Source organism: Sinohyriopsis cumingii, chromosome 18, assembly GCF_028554795.1.
Source record: "Sinohyriopsis cumingii isolate HCF-2022 chromosome 18, ASM2855479v2, whole genome shotgun sequence".
Classification (NCBI taxonomy): Eukaryota; Metazoa; Mollusca; class Bivalvia; order Unionida; family Unionidae; genus Sinohyriopsis; species Sinohyriopsis cumingii.
The window spans coordinates 20,111,650-20,131,809 of NC_142978.1; the positions used below are offsets into that span (position 1 = coordinate 20,111,650).

Below are 20,160 nucleotides of genomic sequence, written 5' to 3' on the forward strand. Positions count from 1 at the left end.
AGATGAACGTGTACAATGCAGTTGTCCTCACGTCTCTCTTGTATGGCTGTGAAATGTGGACTGTCTACCGAAGGCATATCAGTCAGTTGGAACAATTCCACCAGCGCTCCCTGAGATCCATTTTGCCAATCAAGTGGCTAGACCGAATCACCAACCAGGACGTCATTAATAAAGCCACACAACAAGCATCAAAGACAAACTAATACAGGCACAGCTTCACTGGACTTGCCATGTGTTCCGCATGGATCAAAACAGAATCCCAAAGCAGCTGTTCTTTTGGCGAGCTAGCCCATGGCAAACGAAACTAAGGAGGAGGTACAAAGACAATCTGAAGACGCACATCACAATTCACAGACCTTCAACCCCACTAGCTCCAGCTCGCTGCCTCAGAAAGAAGCTACTGGCGAGCCCTGACCAGAAAAGCCTGTTCCATCTTCGAGGCTGACCACCTGCCAGCGTCTTGCTGCAGCTCGTGAGATACGTCACAGAGCTATATCCCAGCACCCCCAACCATATATGTCCCATGCCCCACCTGCAACTGCCTCTGTACATCGGAATTTGGACTCAGGAGCCACATGCGCGTCCACCGTCCATGAGATAGCACAACTTGTCTCCCTCGGCTCCAGAGACTACCAAGAAGAATAAGATATATGTATGTATGTATGTATGTATGTATGTATGTATGTATGTATGTATGTATGTATGTATGTATGTATGTATGTATGTATGTATGTATGTATGTATGTATGTATGAGATTCAGAACATAACATTTCAGGCCTGTCCTCGAGCAGAAAAATCGAATGAAACAAACACATGATTGATTAATGTGTTCAAATGTTGTGGTTATATTTGTCGGCAGTTCGGCCATTAACCTTAGTCGGAAAACATCTTGGCTTTTCAATCAAACTCCATCTAACCGCTCCGATGGCCTAGTGGTTAGAGTGTCCGCCTCGGATGCGGGAGGTCGTGGGTTCGATCCCAGGAAGAGTCATAAAAAATACTTACAAAAATGGTACTAATAGCTAAATCGCTATGCGCTCAGCATTAAGATGTTAGTCTTAGAACTGCTTGGCCTCGTGTCAGTATAATGTGACTGGGTGGGACATCATGCTACATGTCTGCGGCATGATGCCCCAAGTGCTAGACATCGCAGTCAACTGACACATTGCAGACATCGAAGCGATATGACTGAAACATTGTTAAAGCTACATTACAAATCCGAATCACACACACACACACACACACACACACCATCTCGGAAATGCGTCGACGATGTGGTACAGCTTTGAAGAGGGAAATCAATGACTCTAGTGGAGAACTCAATCATTCGCAAAATGCCATATAAGCAAAGTCAACATATTTATGATATCTTCATGTAATGATTTGGGAACGTTTAATAAAAGAGTATTCTTAAATGAGTTCATGTTTAAAGAAATAATCCTGGGATGTATTCGGTCAAGAATAAGAGAATCTAGGTTGGGGTTTGCACCGAGACAAAGAAATCAAACAGGGTCCCGGCACCCCCTCATGGGGAGACGATTAATGTAACCCGGGACTGTGATTTCTTTGTCTCGATGCAACGTAGATTACTTTTCTCACCCAATATTTCCCTTAAAAGTTAAAAGAACTCTTTATTGTTGCAATATATTAGCACATTCAGCATATACTGTATCCATCACTCACTATTATTTCTTCACATTTATATGTAGGTCATTCGGACTTTTAATGTTTTATGAAAAGCAGAATAATCATTTCAGTAGAATCCAACTATATTTACCGCTTATACATCCCCACCCACAAACAGTTACAACTTAACAGTTATAATTGTTATGTTATGTAAGAGTTTCGCGAAGAGGTCGAAAGCCACTTGCAAATGTTGGTTACATAAGCCGCATTAATGCAAATATGTTAATAAGGGTTGTTGCGTGATATGTGCATCTGAAATAAAAAATTTGTACGTGAGAGATAATAATCACATAAAACGTTTGATAGTACTGAGGCTTTATCACACTTAATAGAAGGATTGTATATGAAATTAACAATAAATAATTAATATTTATTTCCAGAAAAATGTTTCATTTTCATCAATTCCAATTTATAAATGTACTATGGTAAATAATGAATACGATACTGAGTACACCGTTCTATGCCGTAACTAAGTCCTGGACATTCCAGTTCTCGGTTTCTTGGAAAATGTATAGTTTCTGTCTTGCAAATTTGGAAAGTGTTGCTGTTAGTAGTGCACGGATATGCTACAGGGCAATCTGCTTGTGGAATAATGTTTGGACGGATAAATGATTCCTTCTTACTGGTAAGTGTATAATTTGTCATTTCTGACCCCATGTACATCTTTTATTCAACTGGGCACAAAGTTAGAGGAAAGCAGGTTTGACCCTACACATTTCTGATTGTTACTAATATTTCGGTAGTTGTTGCGAGTGTTAGGATTTTTGTGGCCAGTGACGTGTACAGCTTCTGTGTCTCAAACGTTGTATTCCATTAGTGTCTGACATGAATATCATTTCACGCTTGAGTTTGTAATGCGATTTGAAGCCAAATCTGGCAAGTCTTGATCTCGACGATTTGTATAATTTAAGAAACCTTAATTTACGTTTTAAAGCTTTGTGAATAAGATTCTTGTTCATTACATAACGAGTTGTGATTAATCAGTAATTTCATCATCCATTCGTCCAAGCTTTCACAAATTCTTTTATATTTGATCAAACTGAAATTATCTAAAATTGCTCTTTGCGTCAGTTTATTTGCTGATACGTGATTCTTTAAATTAAATTTGTATAATATTAGTCAATATATGGGCCTTGTTTACCTCTCGATGTTGTTGGCTCCTATTCAATTCGAGTATTCTGACAAAGTGAATGGAAAAATCTTGAGAGAATGTTGCTTAGATCGGGTGCTTGCACTTCATGTATAGGCATCTATCTTTGTTTTTATTCAGGTATTTTTCTAGAAGTTGTATGTGTCCCGATGTTTGACGTTTGATATTCACATTTTCATGCTCTAAAACAAAATTTGTAACTTCTGTAAATCAGCTCTCTTTGACCGTTTCAATTTTTTTTAATTTCCTCTCCTGATTTTGTTGTTTTCTTAGGCGAACGTTGTTTGGGTTTCAGAGACAACTATATTACATTTGTTTCACAGTCATCGAGAAGAATGGAAAGATAATCTGTGTCATGTCTTGATGAATTTCGATAAATTACTAGTTTGGAAAGTTACATCGTCCAAAATATGTACAGTGTACTTTGACTAGGTCCCCAATGGGTGGTAAACAAGTACGATTTATGCTCTCCAACCTTTAAGAGTCAAGATGTTTCCTATGATGTAGTCCATTTTCTTTTTGTCTTATTATTTTAGTTGTTTTCCTTTTAAATCTTCTTTAACTAAGTTATTTGTTTCTCTCCTCCAAAAACTATTTTGGTAAATTTCCGAACGTGTCAGCGATTGTTTGATTTTAAAACAACTCCTTCGATCCAAGCAGAAGACAATAATGGTTGTCTCCCTTGATAAATTGTTCTTGGCGCGTGGACATCATGTTTAAGACGAACTGACTGAGACGTCCGGACTGAGATAAGAAAAGTAAGATTAGCGAAAATGCAAGGTTTCTCTCTGCCGCACGGGTGAGAATGATATAATTTATGTTGGGGTCTTCACCAAGACAAGAAAATCCAAGTCAAGGGATTACATTCATGATAATAATAAATAATGTAACCCCACGACTGGGATTTCCATATCTTGGTGCAAACATAGACATACATTATTTTTCACCCATTAATCCAATTAAACTAAACTAACCCTGCACTGCTGTGATATAGTAAGCAGATTCAAAATAAAGTATTTATCACGTACTATTACTGCCTATCGTTTTATATAAAGGTCATCAGGTTTTGTACTCTTTTATGAAAATCTGAACAATTATTAAAGTAAAATCTAGCTATATATATATGTATGTATGTATGTATATATATATATATATATATATATATATATATATATATATATATATATATATATATATATATATATATATATATATGCCGCTCTAAAAAAAAAGAAACAAACATCAAAAAAGTTAGTATTGTTATGTGTTGGAAATATTGGACAAAGAGAGTCTGTTTTGTAAATATCGCGCTTTAATATGTGAATGAGGTCATTGGGGTGACCTGTCGATCTTAAGTACACAAGTTGTACACTTTGTCATCGGTTCAATCTAGAACTTACGCTATCTGGAAATATGTATTTTATCCACATTTTTGAGTTTGTTTTAATTATTCAGTGTATTACCAAAATTTTGAAAGGAGACTTTGCCTTTAAAATGATTTAAGTATACCAACAGGACGCCATTTTGTTCAAAAGATATACGTTTGTATTCGTAAATGTGACAGAAATGTCACCATGTCTATTTATATGGGATACAAAATTCCACCACACCCGTCATAATTCAGGCGGAGGAACTCGGCAAGGCATCATTCCTACCCACGAGTTATGACCCCTGGTGAACTGATTATTATACCTCATCAATACATACCATGGGTTCTAGTATGGTTTATTTATTCAAACAGTTTCAATATGATAATATCGCCACTATATTTTAGATGTCTTTTATATTTATTTTCTTTCTTTGGCAGAAAGCTCCTGGATGTTACGATTGATGCAATAACTATACTGGAATATGCTTGTTGTTTAAATTTGACCCAGAGCTTGGATGCTGTAATAGTAACACTTACGTATCGGCCCTCTTTAGTGAGAACTCTGATTTGCAGTTTCGATGCATGAATTAATTTGGTGCCCTAATTTGTATTTGGTTGGTCCTCTATGCTCTTTTGTTGTATCTACATCAAAATAATAACTTTGCGGCAACACCGTAGCCTCTGAGATACTTAATTTAAGTTGTTGACACTTGCTGTAAATTGACGTAAAATCAATAAGGTAAATGGAAACTAATTTTAATTAATACAGGATTGTGAAGATGTCGTCGCCCTACATGAATAATGTGCTCCTGATTGGCTGCATACTTGCTTATTCGACCAACTTTCTACAAACATTTGACAAGAGCAATGCGGCTGTCTTCTGTAAGGTAAGGTAACAAATTTGTATATTGAACGCTTCTTGTTTATTAATGAATGATTAAAGTTCTTCCTTCCTTTCTTGTTCATTTAAATTGTTTAATTAACGAAGAAGATAACGGACACATATGTATCAGCCACACACATATACCAACGTTTTCAAATGACCAAACGTTCTACAATGCAGTTCCTAAATGCTTTCACCTATTTGTTTCAAACAATTCAGAAACAAATCAACTTTTTTTCACGATCCATAACAAACTTCGGCAAGATAATCAAAATCTTTATTGCACTTAAGGACTTTACTGTTGAGTCCAAAGTGTAATGGGACGCAACTCGTATTTGCCTGGAGATAGAACAACAAAGCTATGATCGAGAGCTTCGACAAACTAAAGTGTTTTTCAGACTTTTCGAAACCACTAGTCCATGTACCATACGAATAATAACACGAAGATAGAGAATATATTGCCTCCTTTTAAAAATATCGCACCATAATTTGAATCATACAAATAACTGGCCAGCAAGCTATACTCAAAATATTCCGCCATCATAATGTGTACGATCTGGTTACCTCGTTGCTCGAGACCGCACCGATTATCAAGCTTTCCAATTCATTGAAAAGTTAATAGTAACACATGTGACATTTTAACACGAAATAAACTTCGTATTATTTACTGTTATGATTCAGTTATGGAGGGCATACATTTTCTTCTTGGTGTCAAGGAACTACACATTAAATTAGCTCAGTTTATAATACTACTTAACAGAAAAACATGGTTCCCAAAAACGTGAAGGATTGCAGATCGCTAACAAATTTCAAAACTATCTAAGAGGCTGATTATTTGAGTGAAATAGCAATTAACTGATAAATTGATGAATGGATAAAATAAATATCATAGGGCCTAACTCAAATCTCACTTCTATTTTATATATAAATGTGTTGCTTTTTGCTTGTTTTGTATTGAAAGGTGGGTGTGTCTTTTTTGTTTGTTTTGGGGTCTGGGAAGGGAACCGTTCTACTATGCGAATTTGTAGGTTTCGCGTCAGATTAGAAAGCTATTTGTAACCAAGACGCATAATGATCTGCCAGATCTGGGTCTATGTAGTCTGTGAGAAGTAAGCAGTAGAGCAAACGAAATAGACCCTGATATGCTACGGCAGATTGGGTCTATGCTGTTTGCCATTGGAAGCAACTTATAAGCTAAGATCGTTTTCGTAAAATTCAGAACATTGTTCTAAGTTAGTTCTAGTAAGACCTGAGAAAAATATGTTTATAAGTAAACCAGTCTCACAGGAGGTCGTCTTTTAAACTTTTCTCACTAAACGTGTGATTGATAACGCGACGCTTTTTTCGAGCATAAGAACCTACTTAATCGTTCGAATAAATTCTTGTTTAGCTATTGTTTTGTGTATAATCCACTGTAGGGGTGTGGCATTTTTTTTTTCTTATTTTTTTTTTTTTTTTGCAACAATAATATTCTATTCATTTTTCTTTTGTATTATTTTCAGCTCCGCACATGGCTCTTAACAGTGGGATTCTCCATAGCTTGTGGATCCCTTTTCTCAAAGACCTGGAGGGTGTATAAAATATTTTCTAACAAAAAGATGAAGAGGATAGTATGTACTTTGTTCACAAAGCGTTGATATTCAGCAGTGGTCTAAACGCAGTACCGTGAAATAAACTAAACATTGTATAACAATCACCTACATGTCGAACACATCTCATTATTTGACACAACATCATAAGCCAATGTATTGTACAGTGAATCCAGACGTACAGATATGTGACAAAATCTTCCGCCAATTTGACCTCTTTTATTGTACAATGAAACAAGATGTACAGATACATGACAAAATTTTACGCCAACATGACCTCTTGTGCTGTACAGTGAATTAAGACGTGCGATTTGTGACACAAAATCTTACGCTAATTTTACCTTTGTATTATATAGTAAATTAAGACGTACAGATTTGTGACACAAAATCGTACGTCAATTTCACCTCTTTTATTGTATAGTGAATTAAGACGTACAGATTTGTGAACAAAGTTAATTGCAATTAACTGTTGAGCATTTTGAGAAATTTTAACTGTACATACATATGTATAAGTGAGCCATAACTGTTCAAAGCTCCGTTGGTTACATGTTGTTTTAGAAAGCATCTGTACCGAATGAGCCGCGAGGATGTGTGTTGATTTGTGTGCGAGGATGTCGGTGGCAAAATCTTTCTTACTCTACACTTCTACTCTTTCTACTGATGTGACAGGTCAAGTATCTGTACATGATATGATGAAACACCTGATTGATTGTACCAACCCAGAAATAGTGTCATTCAAATATAGAAATGCTAGAACTTAACATCAAAAAAATGTATTGCAGGTAATCAAGGACTATGAGCTGATTGGCATTGTGGGACTTCTGGTTGTCATTCCTCTCATGGTCTTGATGATATGGGAGATAATTGATCCGCAAACAGCACTGAATTTTGAAGTGGCAGACAAGGTATCTAGAAAACTTCCAAATCACCACTGTTCTAAATATATTAATATATGAATGTTTTAATTCTTGATGTGCATAGTCGAGTGTGTGTCAGTGTGTGTGTGTGTGTGTGTGTGTGTGTGTGTGTGTGATTCCATCAAAGGTAGGGACCACGCTGATTAATAAAAAGCTGCCAAAGAAATGTTTAAATTTGCACATACAGATCTATATGACCAATAAAAGAAACAATCAGACAAAATAGACGAGGTCCTTGTAATGGGAGACAACCGTTAAAAGCCTGTCGTAATGCATGCTTTTGCAACTCTAAGAAGCGAAAAGACATAGGTGCGTTGATAGTAATGATCATAAAACCGCCGACGACCGGTGCCTGACACAAACACAATTTCGACACAGGGACGGGCGGATTTTACATTGTTTCAACTGGTATGTAAATGATATATTACAGCATGTTTGAAAATATAGCCATGAGGTCATCCTGGTAAGGTCTAATTTCTGAGTAAATGAATAATAGAAAACAAACGCTCCCTTCCTTCTCAGCTGAATGCACATCATGGCATTCTCTACTGCTATAATATTCGGTAATATCGTGTACAGTAGTTACTTGCGGTGGCGTTTTCAAACGAACTTCATTATTTGAATGCCATGTCAACAAACGTCAATTTCTGTATATCGATTTGATTAGTGCCTTAGGTACATAATTTTCGCTGTATAATGACGTCGGCTATATAGATGGACAAAAGTACAAAATAAACTTTTCGTCTTGATACCAAATATTTCAAATACATGTAACGTGAATTTCACAAGTGAATCACTCACAGATTTGCCAAGAACGATATCATCCAGTGTGATGAAAACCATAATTGCATCTTCATATTCATCTGTATGTATACGTTTGCGCGGAAACAGTACGTGGATTGTGATGGCAGTCTAAAGTTTTGCATTTGCATAGTTAGATTTTTTAAAGAATTTTTTTTCTCCAGCTTTTCCTAACTTGTTATAATGATTATTTAAGAACAGACCTTGTATATCTTAAGAATTGTTAAAAGAACTTCTTTCTTCCATTTATTTTGGTGTATGATTGATTGGTGCAATTTAGGTTATAGAGTAAGCAGCTTGCCTTACTTTGGATATGCATCTACGAAAAACTGCTAGCTCCGCTTGGTCATTTTCACTTCCTGGATTTTAGGGATAAATTTAAAAAACAAACTAAGAGCCAACCATTTTTTTAAAAAAACGTTTTATAAAATTTGTAATTCATTCATTCAGAAGCTGGCATTGTATAATGCGGCAAAATTCGTTCTCCTTATTTTAATAAATGCTAACGGTTATGTAGTTAGAATAATTCAGACTAAATTTTAGAGCACATGGGGCAGGTCATTTTGATTAACTGTGTGCTTAGGTCATATACAATTTCAACAATATTCAAAGAACTGTCAGCCACAGTATATGAAAACTACAAAGAATTATGCCAACATTCTATCCATTGCGCATGTTGCAAATACAGACAACTTCACCTCACACCTGTCCCTCTCTCAGAAGTACATAATATCTTTCGAGAACTCCCTATGTACACATTTGCAAGTAGTCTGGTACTCAATAAATTGTTCACTATGTTTGAAACCTAGTGAACAAGTTTGTAGGCTACCAGACCACGACTATATAATAAATTATATACAATATGTTGTAGAGGCTATAAAAGTCTCGTTCAGTCTGAGATAATTGATATCGTTGTGTCTCGATGGTCTTAAAAGAAGGGGAAAAACCAACAGGTTGTGTAAAATTTAAAGTATAATTATTTCCCAAAGCACAAAGTGAAAAAGAAAAAAATTCTTACAGTTTGGTGAATGAAATCATAAACTGTGCAAAATATTCTATCAATTCAAAAAGTACCGAGTAATCCAAATGAGTTTAAATGGTATTCCGAATGATGTTCTCTAATACACTGATGTACCAATAGTATTGGTGAAATCACGATGATATAATCCCAAATTGTTTTTAAATGAATCACAGTAATTTCGTAGTACAGATATAATAACAAATAGCCTGAGAATTTTGTAATACCAATGAATGATTCAGTTATATAAATCAATGCCCTCAGGCATAAACTAAATATCTTCCAAGACTGATAATAATACAAAATATTATAATTTTCCAGTAAATATTTCTTATACATAAAGATAAGGTAAGACTTAGTTTAAGTACCAAATGAAAGACGCATATTCTTTCTAGAATGACCAAAACTTGAAAACAGATCAGATGTTAACTGGTCAGAAATAAGGTCAGCCTGGCCTTTCAAGAAATCATGTCCTTCAAAGAGATCACGTGATGCTTACCTGGATTAATACTTCAACTCAGCCTTTGAACTTATGAATGAATTTGTGCACTGTACACGAATGACTCATTTTTAAAATGCAAACTTACAATCACAGAAAACAAACTGTATTTAGAATGTTATTAATTAAATGATCCTTGCACACTATGCTAATGAAAATAATACACAATTTAGATATACATAACTATAGTGTGTGTGTACCTGTGTGGGTGTGGACAGTCTACCTTTGTATGCTCAGAGCTGATGTACTTGCAAACGTTAGTAGTCATTCCTGCTAAAAACAACTTTTTACAATATTTTGTTTCTATACTTTTGATAACTCATTTTCATGCTATACGAAAAGTGTAAACAACAATCAATGATAAACTGACAAGGCAATTTTAAATTCCTTGACATTAATATTATTCTAATTACGGTTAAGCCTTATCAATTTAATAATTTTACCAAACTGGTTATGGTTCAAGATAAATATCGTCTACATGGTCTTTGTTTAAATGTGATAAAGTCTGTTATGCACGATGTTCCGAATCAACAACCCTATTCCTCAATTCTGTCATTTTGACTTTTCCGCCATTTTCTTTCAAGTCCGCAATCGATGACTCCGGCGATATTAAAGTGCGGAAACTCGTCCATATTTGTGTGTCGAAATATTCGTCATATTTCACTCTCACACTCTACATCATAGAGGGCGTGATGCTAGTTTTCGGAGCATTTTTAGCCTGGGAAACAAGACAGGTAAGAGCGAAGAACTTAACTCAGCCGGATATATTGAATCGACAAGTATTACGCTGAATCAAATATTCTGATATTCTACTGTTATAAATTCATCCACTAATTGTTTATCAGTTAGCAGTTAAATGTTTTTACATTGTAATACAATGAACCCTTATTAATCTGTCTTTTGTTTCTTTATTATAATATATTCTTCATTCATGTGTCAGATGTCAAGTAATATCTTGTAATGCTAACGAGGTACACACCATACATAATTAAATCGAGTTCAGTGTCTCAGTGTATTAATATTTGTATGGCTTATATTTCCAGCTTCCTGAACTCTTCATATCATTTCTTTCAGGTGAAGTTAGAAGCCTTGAACGACTCCCAGCTAATCGGAATGTGCATTTATAATGTCGTGGTATTAAGCGCCATTGCTGTCACTTTATCTATCGTTCTTGACGAATATGTGACGTTGATGTATGGTATCACTTCCGGTTTCATCATTCTTGGAACCACAGCTAACATTTTGATCGTGTTCATCCCAAAGGTAATATATTTTTCTTTGCGTCTGTACTAGATAACTTATTTAAATCAAATTCGAACTGATTACACATCTATGTGGTACATTTAGTTCTCTGATCAAAAGTGTATGTTCCAGGTGACATTTTTGTTTGCTTGTTTGTTTTTTGTTTTTTTTTTTGGTTTTAACGGCACTTTTATCAAGATGTTGGCTACATCCTAACTATGAAATAGGAGCTAAGTACTTTTTCCCAGGAATGAACCGAATTAGCCGACCTGGGATGGCCTGGGCTGGTATCGAGAATCATACACGGTATTTCACACTTGCGAAATCAGGTTGAGGGAACTCAAAGAAGGCGACCTTCCCTCTGCAGCACTGCCTCTCTGCATCTATAGTTAAAACATGTCGGTTCTTTGTCTATCCGTCTTGCGTCTGCTGCATTAATTCTAAACCTTGCTCATACTTTAAACGAACAATGACCTGACAGGACACAAACAAGGTCGTTAACACGACTTAACGGTGACTGAAATGAAACGTGTTCCTTGTCACAAAATCGCGAAAACATAGCACTGATCGAAATAATTTCTTTCAAGTTTGACCTACATGTGATGCAACATCCGGGTTATATTAATACATACAAATATTTCAGTAAACAAACCACAGAATTGCCAGGGAAAAGGTGTGGTCAACACTTGTGCCGGACGCTCGTGCTCCATTTGCTCTGATTGCTGCAGCCTAGATTGTGCAGTACATACGTTACGACTTTCAGACGTGTTGTTATAACTATTCACATTCTATTCTTAACAATAATAGTTTCTTCGCTTAATAGTTAAAATATTTGCTGCATATTGCTTTCAGTCAAATTTCATTATTGACTGACGCGTTGACTCGGTAAGACTTAAGAAGAGTGAATCATCAAATCTGTAGACATCTTTATTTAGTTCTTATTCTAGACATTGGAACACGTAGTTCTTGATAGGTTTATAGAAAAACGGTTAGGTTATGTACAAAAGGCTACTCATACCAACAATTCAACATATTGGAATAACTATACAAAACTGAACACATAAAGTCAATAACATGAAAAAGGGGGCTAAGCAACAATTTGTTTGTTTTAAATGAGTTCCAACCCTAACTCCATACGTGTAAACACTCCCATTCATTTTGGAGAATCACTAGAAATTTCATGACGAAGGTGAAATCTATCTTCGTCAGTCAGATTTATTTGTATATGAAGACATTGAAAGAAATGAATTTCTCCACTCCTTTATTGTGTCATTATCGATGATTGATGATCAAAGCAAGACCCTTCTAGATCTCAGTCTTGGGACTAATCGTGAAGTATAAAAATCAGATCCTCCCAGATCCCAACTTTAGAACGTATAAGGAACAATGAAAACCAGAACTTTAAAAGCCTCAACCCTAGAATTTGTAAGGAACAGTGAAAAGAAGGCTGTTCCAAACATCAACATTAGAACTTATAAGGAACAATGAAAACTAGACCCTTCACAAACTTCGCCTTTTGACTTGTAAGAAACGACAAAATTATTAAGGGTACAGAACAGGATACCATAAAAAGCTGCAATGTCGATAAGGCGAACTGTCTGACGCCATAAGTCATTTGGTGTTTAAACCTGTTTCTCAGTTACTAAATATAATCCTATGCTGGTTGTTCAGAAGATCTCTGAAAGAGAAAACCTTTCCCAGCTCATGTACAAAATAGGAGATAAATGTCTGGTATGCAACTATGCACTTACATAGCTTATCTACTGCATTGAAAAACTGTTTGAAAAGGTTATTTATCAATATGTTTATAATTTTTATGCAATGACTCTTTTTTTATATAGATTTCAGTCTGGCGTCTTACCGTCCACATCTATAGCGGTTCAGTTAACTGAACTTTACCGCACTCTATCTCTAGCAAGAAAAAGAAATTAAAATAGTTGTATGGTGTTCTGTGAGCTATCGAAGTGAAACGACAAAATGTTGCATCGAAGAAATGATTTCAAACTTTGGAAACATGAACTAATAATGATCCACTTGTTGTCCGGTTTGAAAGCTATATTTTTGTTAACAAAGAATTACTATTAAAGAATAATTACACTGGACAACAAATTTTTACAAAAGTCATGTTACTGAAATAAAATTAGTCAATTCTTATCAATTTTTATGTGCTGAACACGAATATGACAGTCAAATTGCAAAATTGGCTCTAGTTTTTTTGTAATCTGCAAGAAATTAATGTTTACATAACGAAATGCATTCCAATAGTAAAAGGTCAACTGTAATAGCCTACCTATAAAAAATCAAGTCATTGACTACATCTTAGATTTCTTCGCCTGTCTCTTGTACAGCTGTTCGGGAGCATCTCTGAGGAGTGTCCAGCAGTAGTCAGCCAGCATTGTAGTGGACCATTTTCCCTGGTATCTTTGTTCCATTGTTGCGATATCTTGATGAAAACGTTCGCCGTGTTCATCACTAACAATACCACAGTTGCTAGGAAAGAAATCCAAATAGGAATGAAGGAAGTGAATCTTTAGAGACATATTGCAGCCAAGTTTCTTATACTTCATCAACATGTCTTCTACTAGTTCCTTATAGTTTTCTGCCCTAACATTTCCGAGGAAGTTTGTAGAAACTAGGCGAAAAGCATTCCATGCTTGTTTCGCGTCACCTTCCAGCAAGTTGTTGAACCGGTCATCTTTGAAAAGCTCTCGAATCTGAGGACCCACAAAAACCCCTCTTTAATCTTTGCTTCGCTGAGTCGAGGGAATTTTTCATGCAGGTATCGGAATGCTGGCAAAGTCCGGTCAATGGCTTTCACGAAGTTCTTCATCAAACCTAGTTTGATGTGAAGGGGTGGTAGCAAGATTTTCTGAGCCTCAACCAGAGCTGGGTGTTGGATATTCTTCTCTCCAATGGCTACATTCTGCCTGTGAGTCCATTCCTTCCTCATGTAGTGCATTTCCCTTGCTCGGCTATCCCACTCGCATAAGAAACACATGTATTTTGTATATCCTTGCTGCAGTCCCATTAAAAGGGCAACTACCTTCAAATCACCACAGAGGTGCCAGCTGTACTTGTTATACTCAATGGAATTCAGTAGCTGCCTTAAGTTATCGTATGTCTCTTTCATGTGGACAGCATACGCTACTGGAATAGATGGAAGAATGTTTCCATTGTGCAAAAGCACAGCCTTGAGACTCAGTTTCGAAGAGTCCACAAATAGTCTCCATTCTTGTGGGTCATGAGTGATTTTTAAAGCATTCATGAGGCCCTCAATATCGGAACAGAATATCAGATTACTTTCCTTTCTGAAGAAAGGCTCCAATTGCTGGTGGCGCTTTCGATATGCAGTAATTGTGACATCTTCTTCTAGAAGATTCCATTGTTGGAGTCTTGATCCTAGCAATTCTGCCTTGTTCTTTGATAAGTCCAAATCACGAATCAGGTCATTTAGTTCTTCCTGTGTTATTCTGTGTGGGGTTGATGATGCACCACAGTGAAAATCTGGATCACTGCATGCTGATGGACCAGGAGAAGAACAGGTCGACTCACCTTTGTCTTCGTCAGATGAATCAAGAGAATATTCTGCTGGAGGTTCTGGAATAGGAAGTCCCTCACCATGTGGAACTGGTCTCAATGCAGACGGAATGTTTGGGTAGACTATTCTCGACTTCTTTCGCTTCGTTATTCCGCCGGAAAGAGGAGGAACCAAGCAGAAGTAACAGTCATTTAGGTGGTTGCTTGGCTCTCTCCACACCATTGGGACTGCAAACGGCATTGATGACCTTTTGCAATTCAACCACTGTGAAAGCTGTGTTGTACATGTAGCACAGCATATATGCGGAGCCCAAGGCTTGTCTTGGTCACCAACCTTGCATCCGAAGTAAAGATGATATGCCTTCTTCACTTGAGAATTGATACTTTTCTTCTGGTTGGCAAATGTCACTTCCCCACAAATATAGCAAAAATTGTCCGCGGTATTAACACACTTTCGAGGCATTACTGTTCTTTATTGTACGTAAATGGATAAAATAATAAGTTTTATGTAACAGTAGCTTGAACTGTCTCGCACAACGTCTAAAATATTTTAAATGCTGAACCTATCTGATTGGGCTTTATATAGTACACTGCTTACGTCAGCTTCAGCAGCCGCCTGGCATTAGTGTAATAGGCCTACACATGTATAGTACACTGCTGACGTCAACTTACTTCAGCAGCCGCATGGCATTAGTATTGCATTGCATCAGAAAATGATGCAATCAACTGTGGATGATGTGAGTATGATGGTATTATGCAATGTTACATCATTATTCCGGATGTTGCTGCAGTCCTACTGGAGAAATTTACACAGTGAAACATAGAAAATGAGGTATATGAATATCTTCAAAACGAGAGCCAATACAAATTTTTCACGGTTATATTCGTGTTCGGCACACCAAAATACTACAGATTAGGGCCTTTTCAAGTCAGTAATGATTTCACTGTTGACCAGTGTTATCCAGTTTTAGGAAAATAAATGTAGGAGTACCTCAAGGTCTATTACTAGGTTCTTGAGTTTTCTTGATATATGTGATCAACGATTTCAAGTACTCGTCCTGTTGCAGATGACTCATGATTAAATTATTCATCTCCTAACACTGCTTTCACTGAACACGTGACTTAACATTGTTTGGAAAACTTAAATAATTGGTCAAAACAGTGGCTAATCACACTGAGAGCTACAACAATGAAGGTAATGTTGGCCCTGAAAAGGTGAATTAACAAACACACGAACTACTTCAGATGGTAAAAACCTACACTTTGCTAATTTTCATTGACTCGTTGGTTTTCATGATTCAGAATACGATAATTGTAACAACCAGATTAAAGGAATAATCAAAATAGGAAATAAAAAATTATACATTGTTGAGAGCAATGTAGATAAACTTTCCACATCAACTTGTTTAGAATTTTACTTGCCTTAAATTAGATGGTATTATGCCAGTGAAGTTCAAAATGAATGTATTGAGTAGAATTTGATTTAATAGAAAACGTATTGCGTTTACTGACCAAATTATCACTAGTTTACCTTGTCAAGTAAATAAATAAAGAATGATTAAACTGAGACACCGGCTTTATTCCTTTCATTGAAATCAGAACCAATCAAAACTTGATTTCACTAGAATTGATTCTCCCTTAGGTAATAGAGGCAAACATATATATATATATATATATATATATATATATATATATATATATATATATATATATATATATATATATATATATATATATATATATATATATTCATTGATTTATACTATCCAATATCAACTTGTGGAATAATTTTATAGAGGACATACGTCAGATTACGTCACTAGGGGTGTTCAAACGATACCTGCTTGCCTGCTTATAACAACTAATACTTCAAACCATAATGGCACTGTGATAGAATATTATCGCTTTTACCGACCTAGCTGAGGAATAATAGCATCTCCCTACGACATCATCTTCACCGAGTAGGTTTAAGTGACACTCCCGTCTGTGTAAGTGGGCAAGGCGCTGAAACCAATGAACATTATTTCTTTTAATTTAGCAGACATGCTAATCAAAGATGTAAATTAGTATATGAACAAAGCCTGCAGTGGATTTTAAATTTGAATCTAACATGAAGAGGAAATTCCAAATGTATCAAAGAGCACTAATCATTGTGTAAGTTTGTTATTATAAGAAGGTTTTCAAACTACAAAACGTTAGATCCCACCAACATCGTTTGACTCTTCCCGTATCCGTCACATATAAACTAGATTCTTCTCTTTCCTGTCTTCTTCTTTTTAACTTCTCCCATTATCGCTTTTATTATCGTCATTATGATGGTTCCTTATGAATTTTTTGTACATATTGTAGCCACCTTAAACATTTTGAATTAGAAATCTTATTTTATAGTAAAGGTGATAATAAGTGTTTAGAACGCTATAGCTGACCCTAACCGCATCGTTTGCTATCAATATATGTTTAGACTATATTTTCGCAAAATTATAAAAGAATATATGAATATTAATATATTAATTAAATAATACGTTAACGAAAGTGAAGTCACAATAACTATGATCTATATTACCTGGTATGATTGATGATTCGACAATCTTAAATTAAAACAAAACAGAAATTATAATTGCTAAGTATATCCAGCTGCAGTGTATATGAGAACTCTATTTCGCTCACGTGACCCCCTAATTGTAGCTGATAAGGTTTATAATAAAAACTAGTCAATCCCACCCCACCACCATTAAGTCTTGTATTGTGTTCAATGGATTTGACAGTCACAAAACAAATTCACGTCTGAGTTGATAAGGACGACAAATAATTACATAAGATCAAACTATTTTATTCAGGTTATTCTTTTTTGTAGTAGTTGTTTTTTATATCGTGCATTTTGTTTCAAAACTGATGTTGTGCATGATTCAACCGATCTCCCCTCCATAAACTGTGATGCACAGGAGGCGTAAATGGGACATGTCATCAAAGATAAAAATAGATTATTCTTATCATGCAAACTGTTTTCATTACATTGTTGAATGGAGTGTACACATTTCTCCTATTATAATCAAATATCGTTTGTCAGAGGCACGAAGGTCAGTCCGATCTTGTCACTTATGCTGTTTCGTTTGCTTCGTGCTTACAGGGTACACCGTTATTTCTATTATGGGAAACGTTCTTGTAATAAGTAGAGAGAGACACTCCAGACACCAGACATGAATTTCTTTTATTTTCTTTACTGCAAACCAAAAAATATCTAAAATACAATTAAGCAGCAAAATACATCTAATAAAGAGACCGCTCAACCGTTCTTACTGAGAACTGCAATCGCAGCATCATTTCATCTAGGCAACTGATGTGATTCTTTCAAATTGACAGTAGAAAGTAGAAATAAAACAGTCAACCGAAGTGATGTAGATACAAGTTACTGGTAGAAAAAAAGAAAATAGAAACAAAATGCATATATATATATATATATATATATATATATATATATATATATATATATATATATATATATTAGATTTTGTACAGTTAGTGTCATAACGCATCTTAAATGTTTCTTTGGTATTACTGCTACTGAAATAAGTAGTTTCGTTGGTGCAAAAAACTGTGAAAACATCTGGGATTATTTTATTTATTTGATGAACCATGCCCTTCAAACATTTAAAAAGATGAATTAATTTAGTATTGTAATATGCTGAAATTGTCAAATTTTATGTGAGAGTCAACATGCCCTACTCTATAAGTTTTTTTTCCCATGCTTAATAGACATAATTGTATTTCATCTATTATTATTTGTTCTGATGTGCACTTGTCAAGTTCTTCCATTCAGCTTTATTTCATCATTGTGTTCCTTATGGAATATGCATACACTTACAAGCCAACATCGGTAATAATTCTGTATCCCTGCCGTAATTACAGTTTCATTTTACTTCTGCTTATATCATTTATGCGATTATAAAACTTTCATCTATGTGCCACGAAATACAAGACTTTTCTGTCCTTAACCAAAGAGCACTATCACTTCACATGCAAATTAATTTGTTAAAAGTGTCATTCAAAACAAACCACGCAACAAAACATTTAATGCAACGAACAAACAAAATTCCTTCCATTTCACACATTTCATGCATCAGTTAAAATTTTGTTAAATACCATTACTCTTGCGTTCACTCTTGTTTCTATAGCACCAAAATTATTTTTGTACAAATACAGGTAATTGGATCTACAGCGCAATGATTTATGTTTCCTCCTACAGGTAATGGCAGTGAAAGGCTCGAATACGGTCCACGTGATACATCCATCGGGCTGCATGGCACCATTTTCAGTACATTCGAATAATAAGGAAGGAAACACACATATTTTGGCGGAACCCTCATCATCACGTTCTTAGCAAGTGTCAACACAGAGACGATCAAGTTTCACTAAAAAAAAACGATGCATTTTTTTCTGATAAAAACTATACTTGGTGTTGTTCATGTATACATTATCAATGTATACTATTTAATGTATATATTTATCAGACTAACCAGAATTACTATCTAGCATATAATTATGGTCCGTTTGCTGTACCTTGACCAACATAAATTCAATTTCTTTGAAGTGATATATATATATATATATATATATATATATATATATAGATATAGATAGATAGATAGATGTGTGTGTGTGTGTGTTCGTGCGCCCTTCTTGCGTGTTTTTGACAATATTTGTAAACAATGGCTAAACTACAATTCTGCTGCGTATTTCTTGAGATTTGTTTTTATTTGTATAACTATTTGTCATTATAAAACTGCATTTTACATTTCACAGGGCTCTTAAAGTTATGAAGCTTGCAAATCTATTACACACTATGCATGGATTTCCTTCAATTCGCAATGGCCATTCATGCAGTGTATAATCATTGTTCCTGATTCATGACTTCTTGAATCCTATAAAATATAAAATTCATGTGTTACATGAAGAACCAGTTTGACAGATACATTTCACACACACACACGCACACACACAAATGTTAACCTAGAACTAAATTTTCAAAATTAAATTCATAACAAATTGCAACATTCACATACCAGAGATCGTACTCAAATAGACTTCGATATTTGTATATCGGTACTGCAAAATTCATGCTATTTCGAATTTTGGGAGGCAATCAGGGTACCATCCAATGGCTAAGCCGTAGGTTGTGAAGTCAATAACTTCTCCACTATTACACTTACCAATGATAAGGGCAAGGGAAGCGTCATAATTTCAGAGGGGTTCATAAACTGTCGCGTTATCATACCGACTATGTCTCGGGATTTTTACACTTAGAAAGAGACTGTAGTGGCTTTTTATTAGCCGCAGCTGCTGCTGTGTTAAAAAAAAGTATTAGCAGTAGTAGAAATAGTAGCAGTGGTGACAGTAGGACATATTAGTGGAAGCGGAGTAATTATGTTTTTCAAAGGTGTAATCGGTTACGCTATCATGGAAAAGAGAAC

At 35.4% G+C, this 20,160-nt stretch overlaps 1 protein-coding gene across 1 annotated transcript in view; it reads left to right on the plus strand.

Annotated features, from left to right (window-relative positions):
* LOC149776182 (gamma-aminobutyric acid type B receptor subunit 1-like) overlaps positions 1-19,249 on the plus strand; it is a 99,457-nt gene extending 80,208 nt beyond the window's left edge. Inside the window, exons 10-16 of the mRNA XM_089942613.1 lie at positions 4,976-5,093; positions 6,592-6,699; positions 7,461-7,583; positions 7,783-7,799; positions 10,518-10,647; positions 10,988-11,176; positions 18,936-19,249. Coding sequence (XP_089798739.1) covers positions 4,976-5,093; positions 6,592-6,699; positions 7,461-7,583; positions 7,783-7,799; positions 10,518-10,647; positions 10,988-11,176; positions 18,936-19,070 — 820 coding nt within the window. The 3' untranslated portion in view covers positions 19,071-19,249. The remainder of the gene's footprint in view (positions 1-4,975; positions 5,094-6,591; positions 6,700-7,460; positions 7,584-7,782; positions 7,800-10,517; positions 10,648-10,987; positions 11,177-18,935) is intronic.
* The last annotated feature ends 911 nt before the right edge of the window (positions 19,250-20,160 follow it).